Source organism: Haematobia irritans, chromosome 1, assembly GCF_050003625.1.
Source record: "Haematobia irritans isolate KBUSLIRL chromosome 1, ASM5000362v1, whole genome shotgun sequence".
In the NCBI taxonomy this organism is placed as follows: domain Eukaryota; kingdom Metazoa; phylum Arthropoda; class Insecta; order Diptera; family Muscidae; genus Haematobia; species Haematobia irritans.
In genome coordinates this window covers 130,788,753-130,801,407 of record NC_134397.1, presented here as the reverse complement: position 1 = coordinate 130,801,407, position 12,655 = coordinate 130,788,753, and the positions used below count along the sequence as shown (strand labels likewise).

The 12,655-nt window shown below is 35.8% G+C and overlaps 1 protein-coding gene across 2 annotated transcripts in view; it reads right to left on the bottom strand.

Annotated features, from left to right (window-relative positions):
• betaTub97EF (beta-Tubulin at 97EF) overlaps positions 1-12,655 on the bottom strand; it is a 352,917-nt gene that overhangs the window by 139,239 nt on the left and 201,023 nt on the right. For both annotated transcript variants that reach the window (XM_075291628.1, XM_075291627.1), the window contains exon 3: positions 10,884-11,113. In XM_075291628.1, coding sequence (XP_075147743.1) covers positions 10,884-11,113 — 230 coding nt within the window. The remainder of the gene's footprint in view (positions 1-10,883; positions 11,114-12,655) is intronic.

The window sequence follows — 12,655 nt, the reverse complement described above, 5'->3', positions numbered from 1 at the left end:
TAATTTCTATAGAAAAATTTGTCAAATGTTCATTTTTGGGGTCCTTTTGCTGAAGTTTCATTGTTTTTTTTTTATTATTTTGTGAAAACTTTAATTCTATAGAAAATTGTGTCAAAATTTTATTTATCTGGTAAATTTTGTCAAAATTTTATATTTCTGGGAAATTTGTCAAATTTTTTTTTCTATAGAAAATTTTGTTAAAGTTTTATTTCTATAGGAAATTTTGTCAAAATTTTATTTTTATAGAAAATTTTTGTCAAAATTTGATTTTCTGGGAAATTTTGTCAAAATTTTATTTCCATAGAAATAAAATTTTCTATATAGAACGACCTCCAGATTTGACTCCGAAGTCTCTTGGAAATTTTGAGCCAGTCCAAATTCGGTACATGGTGTTGGTCCACGCTCTCTAACAATAATCCAAATTTGGTTCATACCGATCCAGGATTATACATAGGCCCCATATTAACCGGTCTCCACATTCCGCAACTTTTCGGAGGAGTAAAGTTAATCCAATCCGGTTGAAATTTGGTATGCTATGTTAGTCTACGCCCTCTTACAATCATGAAAAATATCCACAATTATATACTCGTATAGACTCCATATTATATATAGCACCCATATTCAAACCGATTCTCAAGAATTTGACTTTCAGAGCCTCATGGATGAACAAATTTCATCCGATCCGTTTGAAATTTGGTCCACCATGTGCAGATTTCGATTTATTTTTATTTATTTTATTGCTATATATTCGATTACAACAAAATGTCATAATTATTGAAATTAGGCTTTAACTTAGTTTACAAATGGAAGAGTCATTTTGTGTTTTATTTGTCTTAAGGCATTTGTACTATTTAATGAGCATTTAATTGCATTATTAATATTTAATTGAACATTAATGACACTCAGGCCTCAAGGTGGTAAATAATAATTGCTACAAAATACTAACACACACACACATATATACGTACACTCAATTCAATTGATCAATAGTTATGCGTGTGTTTGAAATATGTTTAAACCACAAATTAAGACTATTGAAATTCACTATTCACACGTAGTGTATGAACATATTCACGCACTTCTAGCATACACATAAAAAAAATCCATTTTGAAAATTAATATTAAATATTTTAAGCCTTGTTAAAACTGGTACGGAATTAGCAGCCACTTAAAATGGAAAGTCACATAAATCTAAAGATATTTCAAAATATTTGTATACAAGTACAGTCGAAGTTCGGTTTAACGAATATCCCTATTGGTGAAAATCCAATTTAACGAACGACAAACTTCTCTTTTGTCACTCAGTTCTGCCCTCAATCAATAGGGACGGTCTTTTTATAGCCGAGGGCGAAAGGCTTCGAAACACTTGGAAATGTCACCAGAATTTCTGTTAAAAATTTTGGTGTTTAGTGTTCGGCTGAAACTGGCATTGAACCCGTCATTCTATTTATGCAAGGCAGATATGCCAACTATTGCATCACAGTAGCTCTCTGACTTGAGGGCCTGCCAAAATATATTGTTCGTAAAATCCAGCTTCGACTGTAAATTAATTTAATTATATCCATCAATATGATTATTATTGTAAATGCAATTACTAGCGACCAATCCCATATGCAGCAACGAACTCTATTTACGAACTATAATCGCAGACAGGCTTTTGTCAGCCAATTTTGTAATACATGGTGTTAATAATTAATATGAAAAAAAGATAGCAACACATATTTACATTAATATCTGCACAGGAATTGTTTAAATGATGAGCTTTAGTTATGGAGGAGTTTATGTGGCATTGCTAATTGATTGAAATGTCTGTCATTACACTGTGTTGCATATGGCCTCCAGGAGGGATACTAATTAATTCCCGTGCTTTTAATGAGATATCTATTGTGATTTCGTATGATCAGAATAGATAAATTGCACGGTGCTGTTAAAAGTTTCAACGATTTTAACTACCGCTCTGTGGAAAGTGAGATTACAAGTTAGTGCATACAGTCAGAAAAAAAATTTTTACACCAATCAATGTGAAATAAATTGATTTCAAATTGATTTTGTTTTTCTGTTTAGGGAAATAAATAACAAATACAAACATAAGTTAATTTCACTAAGCAAAAAAAAAAAAACAAAAACTTGTACACTAAAAATAAATAAAAACAAGTAAGAAAAGTCTAAAGTCGGGCAGGGCCGACTATATTATACCCTGCACCACTTTGTGGATCTACATTTTCGATACCATGTGAAATTCTTCAAATGTGTTGGGTGCTATATATAAAGGTTTATGTTCCTATATACGTGCATTCAAATCTGAACCGACTATATATTTAAGGCTTCTTAGTGGACAATATATTTAAGACTTCTTAGAAGATCTATTGACTTAAAATTTAAGTCGGTTAATACCCTGGGGTGGAACACAATGTTAGTAAAAAAATATGGGAAGCATTTAAATTTGAACCAATTCTGAGGCAACGTCACAAAAGTGTATTTATGATTTATCGGTCGATAGATATGTATTAGCAGTATAGGAAAATTGGAGTCATTTTAACAAGTTTTGACTAAGCAGTGGCGATTTTACAAAGAAAATGTTGGTATTTTGACCATTTTTGTCGAAATCAGAAAATATATGGGAGCTATATCTAAATCTGAACCAATTTCAATAAAATTTTGCACCCATGGTTACAATGTTAATATTACCCCCTGTGCAAAATTTCAACTAAATCGGAGTAAAAAATTGGCCTCTGTGGTCATATGAGTGTAAATCGGGCGAAAGCTATATGTGGGAGCTATATCTAAATCTGAACCGATTTCAATCAAATTTGGCACACTTGACTATAGTACTAATTGTTCTTCTTGTGCACACTTTCAAGTAAATCAGGGTAAAAATCTGGCTTCTGGGGCCATATAAGTGCATATCGGGCGAAAGATATATATGGGTGCTATAACTAAATCCCCTACGGGAAATGGATCAACCACAGAACCGGTACAGGACTAGTCCCTGGTGTGTATGGACCAGTCCCAGTTCTGGTCAAAACGTATGGAAGGGACCGGACATCGGTTTATCATTGACGGGGTAAATTTACATCTTAGGACGCGTCTTGGACTCATCCCAAAGGACACGTCCTGGGACAAACTTAGCAGGAGCTCCCCATAAACAGGTCCTCATGAACCAGTCTCGGACAAACTCTTAGAAATCTGTTTCAATGTGGGCTCCTAATCGAACCCGAAGTGAAACAAAAAAAAAAAATAATAAAAAAAAAACAAGTATATACGGCCGTAAGTTCGGCCAGGCCGAATCTTAACAGGTTGGCTGATAAGTCCCCGGTCTGACACATAGATGGCGTCGCTAGTATTAAATGCATATTATTTTTATATAGTACCAACCTTCAAATGATTCGTGTCAAAATTTGACGTCTGTAAGTCAATTAGTTTGTGAGATAGAGCGTCTTTTTTGAAGCAACTTTTGTTATTGTGAAAAAAAATGAAAAAAGGAATTTCGTGTTTTGATAAAATACTGTTTTCTGAAGGGAAAAAATACGGTGGAAGCAAAAACTTGGCTTGATAATGAGTTTCCGGACTCTTCCCCAGGGAAATCAACAATAATTGATTGGTATGCAAAATTCAAGCGTGGTGAAATGAGCACGGAGGACGGTGAACGCAGTGGACGCCCGAAAGAGGTGGTTACCGACGAAAACATCAAAAAAATCCACAAAATGATTTTGAATGACCGTAAAATGAAGTTGATCGAGATAGCAGATGCCTTAAAGATATCAATGGAACGTGTTGGTCATATCATTCATCAATATTTGGATATGCGGAAGCTCTGTGCAAAATGGGTGCCGCGGGAGCTCACATTTGACCAAAAACAACAACGTGTTGATGATTCTGTGCGGTGTTGGCAGCTGTTAACTCGTAATACACCCGAGTTTTTCCGTCGATATGTGAAAATGGATGCAACATGGCTCCATTACTACACTCCTGAGTCCAATCGAGAGTCGGCTGAGTGGACAGCGACCGGTGAACCGTCTCCGAAGCGGCCCCATATGAAGAAGAAACAAGTATATACAGCACTAAGTTCGGCCGGGCCGAATCTTAAATACCCACCACCATGAACCAAATATTAGGGTTTCCTTTGAAATTTCAGGAGGGCTTGATAAATTTAAAGATTTCACCTATGAGGACTATATCACATTCTGGATTTATAAGAACCATTTTTGTTTGCGTTTTCGAGGAACCATTAACATCTCTTGTAAGTGTGCAAGAAGCTTATAAAATAACGTCTTGATTTGAAATCTTAGATCTGTAGAAGTAAAATCTGGAAAGTTTACATTGAGTTTCAAGCAATTTTCATGATCAGTGCGCCTTCTACACCCTCAAGAAGTGCAGTCGGTCTATATGGAGGCATTACCAAATGGACCGATAAAAACTTAATCCGATACACGTTTTTGTGAGCATAAAATACCAGAATATTTACAATTTCAGGCAAATCAGATAAAAACGACGGTTTCTAGAAACCCAAGGAGTTAAATCGGGAGATCGTTCTTATGGGGGCTATACTATAATATGGACCGATACTCACCGTTTTCGGCAAACCTCTTTATGACCCGAAAATACCTCTAGATTTCCAATTTCAGGCAAATAGGATAAAAACTTCGGATTCTAGAAGCCCAAGAAGTAAAATCGGGAAATCGGTCTATATGGGGGCTATACCAAAATATGGACCGATACTCACCATTTTCGGCACACCTCTTTATGGTCCTAAAATACCTCTAGATTTCCAATTTCAGACAAATTGGATAAAAACTACGGTTTCTTTAAGCCCAAGACCCCAAATCGGTTTATATGGGGACTATATCAAAACCTGGACCGATATAGCCCATCTTCGAACTTGACCTGCCTGCAGACAAAAGACGAGTTTGTGCAAAATTTCAGCACGATTGCTTCATTATTGAAGACTGTAGCGTGATTACAACAGACAGACAGACGGACACACGGACATCGTTATATCGTCTTAGAATTTCTCCCTGATCAAGAATATATATGCTTTATATAGTCGGAAATCGATATTTCGATGTGTTACAAACGGAATGACAAACTTATTATACCCCATTCACCATTCTATGGTGGTGGGTATAAAAAGTGTTGTTCCACCAAGACAACGCACCGTGCCAATAAGTATTCTTTAACAATATGGGACGAATGTTTGGGGTCATTATTTGGACAAATACATATCAACTTTCCAGACCAATTTTATGGGCAGATTCCGCCAATTATGCATCAGAATATTTCAATTATCCATTTTGTGTATATTTCCTTTTAGAAATATGAGGTTTCCAACGCCATTTGCATGCCGTCACATTTCCACCTAGGAATTGGCCACAAATATGTGGCCAGAGACAGACGGACATGGCTATATCGACTCAGGAGCTGGCTCTGAGCATTATTGCCAAAGACACCATGTAATCATATCGTCTCCTTTTGGGTGTTACAAACATATGTACTAACTTATAATACCCTGTTCCACAGCGTGGCGCAGGGTATAGAAAATTTCCTATACGAGCAAAGATGGATAATTTATGTTTTTTATACCCACCACCATAAAATGGACGGGGGTATAATAAGTTTGTCATTCCGTTTGTAACACATCGAAATATCGATTTCCGACTATATAAAGTATATATATTCTTAATCAGGGAGAAATTCTAAGACGATATAAGCATGTCCGTCTGTCCGTCTGTCTGTCTGTTGTAATCACGCTACAGCCTTCAATAATGGCGCTATCGTCCCGAAATTTGGCACAGATTAGTTTTTTGTTTGCAGGCAGGTCAAGTTCGAAGATGGGCTATATCGGTCCAGGTTTTGATATAGTCCCCATATAAACCGACCTCCCGATTTGGGGTCTTGGGCCTATAAAAACCGTAGTTTTTATCAGATTTGCCTGAAATTAAAAATCTAGTGGTATTTTGGGACAATAAAGAGGTGTGTCGAAAAAGGTCCGTATCGGTCCATGTTTTAGTATAGCCCCCATATAGACCGATCTCCCGATTTTGCTTCTTAGGCGTCTAGAAACAGTATTTTCTATCCGATTTGTCTGAAATTGAAAATCTACAGGTATTTTAGGACCATAAGGAGGTGTGTGGAAAATCGTTCGTATCGGTCCATGTTTTGATATAGCCCCCATAGAGACCGATCTCCCGATTTTGCTTCTTGGGCGTCTAGAAATTATATTTACCATCCGATTTGCCTGAAATTGGAAATCTAGAGGTATTGCGGGACTATAAAAAGGTGTGTCGAAAATGGTCCATATCGGTCCATGTTTTGGTACAGCCCCCATATAGACCGATCACCCGATTTTGCTTCTTACGCGTCTAGAAACAGTATTTTCTATCCGATTTGTATGAAATTGAAAATCTAAAGGTATTTTGGGACCAAAAAGAGGTTTGTCGAAAATGGTCCGCATCGGTCCATGTTTTGATATAGCCCCCATATAAACCAACCACCCGATTTGGAGGCTTGGGCCTATAAAAACCGTAGTTTTTATCCAATTTGTCTGAAATTGGAAATATAGAGGTATTTGAGGACCATAAAAAGGTGTGCCGAAAATGGTGCTCATCGGTCCATGTTTTGGTATAGCCCCCATATAGACCGATATCCCGATTTTGCTTTTAGGGCTTCTAGAAACTATATTTACCATCCGATTTGCCTGAAATTCTTGAGCTACAATAAACTGTATTTATTACATGATTTGCTTGAAATTCGAAATCTAGAGGTATTTTTAGACCACAAATAAGAGTGCCGAAATTGAGGTATGTCGGTTCATTCTTTGGTATAACCCCCATATAGACTGATCTCTCGATTTTTACTTCTTGGGCGTCTAGAGACTATATTTTCTGGCCGATTTGTTTGAAATTGAAAATCTGGAGGTATTTTAAGATCACAAATATGTGAGTAGCAAATGGTGCCTATCGGTCCATGTTTTGGTATAGCCCCCATATACACCGATCTCCCGGCTTTATTCTTGGGCTTCTAGAATCCGTAGTTTTTATCCGATTTGCTGGAAATTTGTAATCTATAATAAAATTTTAGACAAACAAAATTTCTTTTTCTTATAAAGTGTTTTTGTTTATTCAAAGATTGTCTCTAAAATTTGTGTCAAAAGAAAACGTTGCTTGTCTAAAATTACGTTTCTCAAAAAAGAAAACACTTCTTTCAGGGTATAGCAGTCGCACTGATCATGAAAATTGCTTCAAACTGAAAGTAAAAGTTCCAGATTTTACTCATCGTATTTAAATAAATGCGGAAAAATCTACAGATTTAAGATTTTAAATCAAGGCGTAATTTCAACATATACACGATATGTTTATATTTTCTCTAAAACTCAAACAAAATTGGTTCTCATAAATCCAGAATCTTATCTGGTCTTCATAGGTAGAATCTTTAAAGTTTGTCTTCGGGAGCTGGCTCGTTTGGGAGAAGATTTGTCATCAAACCGCCTACAATTCTATATATTATCAAGTAACCCACTACGACGAAGAGTTTTCATAGTAAACTATTATACTTGATTCAGGGTGGTGGGTATTTAAAATTCGGCCCGGCCGAATTTACTGCTTTATATACTTGTTTTATAATAATTTATTTAATTTATATATTATGATAAATATCTTTTACGTCGTTGCACTGTAAAATTTAAATAAAACTTTGAATTAGCTTTATTTTATACCTTTAAACCAGATGTTTCTATTGTGTGTCCACAAGTACTCGCCACTCGTCCGTGTAAAATTAGTTATTTTACTCCTTCCATCAAAGTTACTTACATACTTCGGGGATGCTGTTTTCTTTTGTGGTTCATTTAATTTGTCACACACGTCCAGTGAACAATGCATCAATTCCAATTTAATTATAATTTTCAATTTTTATTCAATTACCGATTAATTGATTGTCAGCTTCCACATCGAAAGTGGCAGTAATTGTATTTTCAAATAAACAAAAACGAAAATAAATTTCATGCAAAAAACTCCTATCTGCAAAATGTCATTTCTATGAAGCAAAAGAAAAAACACAAACGCACACAAAATGTGTCAGTAATAAATTCCCCATCAAAGCTTTTATGTTATCGATTGTAAAATTCATTTGATACACTTTGGAAAAATGTTCGTTTTGCATAGCGAAAAAAAGTAAATATCTACAATGAGAGCAATGAGTTTATACCTAGGGCTTAATGTCAGTAATATTAGGATGGTGTAATACCTGAAATTGACAAAGGGAGCAGAGCTAGGCTACCACAGAGCTAGGCTATTTATGTCTATGGAGGTTATACTCAGATACTACATTTCCGCCTAAATTAAAGCTTATGTACCCTGTACCATGGATTGCGTAGAAAGTTCTACTAAACACTTTCATCAACAATCGAATTACTTGGGTTGTGGTAACGGTTACCGTTGGCATTATAGATTAAACCTTCTTTACACTGTCTTCTAAATTGTATGTTAATCCATATGTTACATATACAAGTATATTCGGCCAGGCCGAAGCTTATGTATCCTCCAACGTGGATTGCGTAGAAACTTCTTCTAAACACTGCCATCCACAATCGAATTACTTGGGTTGCGGTAAAGCTTGCCGATGGCAAGGTATCTTAAAACCTCCTAACACCGTCTTCTAAATTGTAAGTAAGTCCATACGTGGTATATATTAAATTAAAAAAGACCGATTAAATACGTATATAATTCAGTTTGACAAAATTTTCTATAGAAATAAAATTTTCACAAAATTTTCTATAGAAATAAAATGTTGACAAAATTTTCTATAGGAATAACATTTTGACAAAATTTTCTATAGAAATAAAATGTTGGTAGATTATTTTTGGCTCGAGTGGCTACCATGATTATGAACCGATATGGACCACTTTTTGTGTGATTGGGGATCGGCTGTATATAACTATAGACCAATATGGACCAATTTTGGTATGGTTGTTAGCGGCCATATACTAACACCGGGTTCCAAATTTGAACCGGATCGGATGAATTTTGCTCCTACAAGAGGCTCCGCAAGCCAAATCTGGGGATCGGTTTATATGGAGGCTATATATAATTATGGCCCGATGTGGACCAATTTTTGCATGGTTGTTAGATACCTTATACCAACACCATGTACCAAATTTCAGCGGGATCGGATGAAATTTGCTTCTCTTTGAGGCTCCGGAAACCAAATATGGGGATCGGTTTATATGGGGGCTATATATAATTATGGACCGATGTGGACCAATTTTTGCATGGATGTTAGAGACCATATAGCAACACCATGTACCAAATTTCAGCCGGATCGGATGAAATATGCTTCTCTTAAAGTCTCCGCAATCCAAATCTGGGGATCGGTTTATATGGGGGCTATATATAATTATGGACTGATGTGGACCAATTTTTGCATGTACCAAATTTCAGCCAGATCGGATGAAATATCCTTCTCTTAGAGGCTCCGCAAGCCAAATATGGGGATCGGTTTATATGGGGGCTATATATAATTATGGACCGATGTGGACCAATTTTTGCATGGATGTTAGAGACCATATACCAACACCATGTACCAAATTTCAGCCGGCTCGGATGAAATATGCTTCTCTTAGAGTCTCCGCAATCCAAATCTGGGGATCGGTTTATATGGGGGCTATACGTAAAAGTGGATCCGACCTACATCAATAGCAACTACTTGTGCCAGGTTTCAAGTCGATAGTTTGTTTCGTTCGGAAGTTAGCGTGATTTCAACAGACGGACGGACATGCTAAGATCGACTCAGAATTTCACCACGACCCAGAATATATATACTTTATGGGGTCTTAGAGCAATATTTCGATGTGTTACAAACGGAATGACAAAGTTAATACACCCCCCCCCCCCCCCCATCTATGGTGGAGGGTATAAAAAGGCAGAATTAAATACATATGTATGTGTCTTTACTTCTTGGTCGATTTATATAGAGGAGTCTATAAATAATTTTGAATGGCTATGGACATGCTAACCATTGCACCACGGTGGCTCCCAACCAGAATATATACACTTTATGGGGTCTGAGGCCAATATTTCGATGTGTTACACGTGAAATGACAAATTAGCAGATCCCTCCTCCTAGTGGATGGTATAGTAAATCTTTTTGTACCCTCCGTGATACTGACAACATTGCATCGCGTACAAAGGGTGGCCGAAACTGTTACATCACCACAAATGAGCCGAAAAGTGAAGGATAGATTTGACCGAATCCAAGCCCCAGTGGTAGCCACCGTGGTGCAATGGTTTGCATGCCCGCCTTACGTACACAAGGTCGTGGGTGCGATTCCTGCTTCGACCGAACACCAACAAGTTTTTCAACGGTGGATTATCCCACCTCAGTAATGCTGGTGACATTTGTGAGGGTTTCAAAGCTTCTCTAAGTGGTTTCACTGTAATGTGGAACGCCGTTCGGACTCGGCTATAAAAAGGAGATCCCTTGTCATTGAGCTTAACATGGAATCGGGCAGCACTCAGTGATAAGAGAGAAGTTCACCAATGTGGTATCACAATGGACTGAATAGTCTAAGTGAGCCTGATACATCGGGCTGCCACATAACCTAACCTAACCTAACCTAACCTAATTATGAGCGTGTACAGATCGTCACGTTTACTGCACATACCCTACCTATTTACTATTTAAAGATAATCATTGAACATTTTCTCTCCTATCGCTAACTCATTTGTTTTTAACACAATTCTATTTAAGTTTTTTTTACAAATATAATTGGGTTTGTAATTATCAAAATGTCTACGTCGAGTTAGTATATTAGTGTAATGCTAACATTGAGCGCAATGATTAAGCCTATCAATTTAGAGCAAATAAAATGTAAAAAAAAACGAGATACTTACCTTCGGGGAAGGTACAACAGAGAATGTATTCATAATTCGATCAGGATATTCTTCACGAATTTTCGAGATCAACAAGGTACCCATACCGGAACCGGTACCACCGCCCAACGAGTGAGCCAATTGGAAACCTTGAAGGCAATCACAGCCTTCAGATTCCTTGCGTACGACATCGAGTACAGATTCAATCAATTCGGCGCCTTCAGTGTAATGACCCTTGGCCCAGTTGTTACCTGTAAAAACAAATGGAATCCATGATCATTTATTTATATAAGGCTAAAGAAAAGAGGATTCAGGGTGCCCTGTCTCATGTCGTTTGTTATATATCAACGTCAGTTGTTGTGCGCTCTAACATTCCGTCATATCCTTCTTTTATTCCAGGAACTCTGTGTCTCTGAAAAATTCCTTAATTTGTTTCCAGCCCTGGAACAGTCCTTCACCGATATGGTTAAAACCTTTGCCTATTGAAGGCAGGGCAGTGATAAAGGTAGGGTTCCAGGGTCTAATTATCCTCAAAACACGCCCTACTTGCACCATCCTCTGCTGCTCCCATTCAGCACAGATGTGCTCTCAATTCTAGATGCTGGGTAATTATTTCCAAGGTCCTCCTAACTGTCGTCCTACTCTCCCTGATTGATGTTTTCATCGCCCCTCCTACCGTTGCATTGGTTCAAATCGCTTTATGTGTCTTCCGTGTTGATTCATACAACTTGGCCCGCTATTGGATTCTCAAAGTTCACTTCCCTATGTGTCCTAGCTCTTATAACCAGTTCGTTTGTCTTATTCCGGCATATTCCAGCACGAGTATTTGTGAACCATGTTTTGTATTCTAATCATAGTTTCCGCTCGAGCCAAAAATTATCTACCAAAATTTGGAGAAAATTCTACCAAACAAAAAATATATAGAAAATTTAGTCAACTTTTTATTTCTATAGAAAATGTTATCAAAATTTTATTTCTTTAAAAAAAATGGTGTCAATTTTTTTTAACTTTGTTAGATTTTGTTAAACTTTTTTTATAGAAAAAAAAAATGTTCAATAAATGTCAATAGTTTTATTAAGCTTGAGATCTTAGTTTCCTTTATTTATTTTTAATTCATCATTCCTACTATTTCGCAATTATTATTGAATTGCTTCTTGATAATTGCGAAATATTATGAATGATGGATTAAAAATAAATAAAGGAAACTAAGATCTCAAGCTTAATAAAACTATTGACATTTATTAAAAAGAAAAAGATCGAATAAAACACCAAGAAACAAAAAGAAACAAATTTTCAAAATTTTATTTCTATAGAAATTTTTTTAAAAAGTTTATCTCTATAGAAAATTTTGTCAAAATTTTATCTCTACAGAGAATTTTGTCAAAATTTTATTTCTATAGAAAAATTTGTCAAAATTTTATTTTAATAGAAAAGTTGTCAAAATTTTATTTCTTTAAAAAAAGTTGTCAAAATTGTATTTCTATAGAAAATTTTGTCAAAGTGTTATTTCTATAGGAAATTTTGTCAAAATTTTATTTCTATAGAAAATTTTGTCAGATTTTTTTTCTATAGGAAATTTCGTCAAAATTTTATCTCTACAGAAAATTTTGTCAAAATGTTATTTCTATAAAAAATTTTGTCAAAATTCTTTTTCTATAGAAAATTTTGTCAAAATTTTATTTCTATAGAAAAATTTGTCAAAATTTTATTTCTATAGAAAATTTTGTCTGTAGAAAATTTTGTCAAAATTTTATTTCTATAGAAAATTTTGTCAAAATTTTATCTCTATAGAA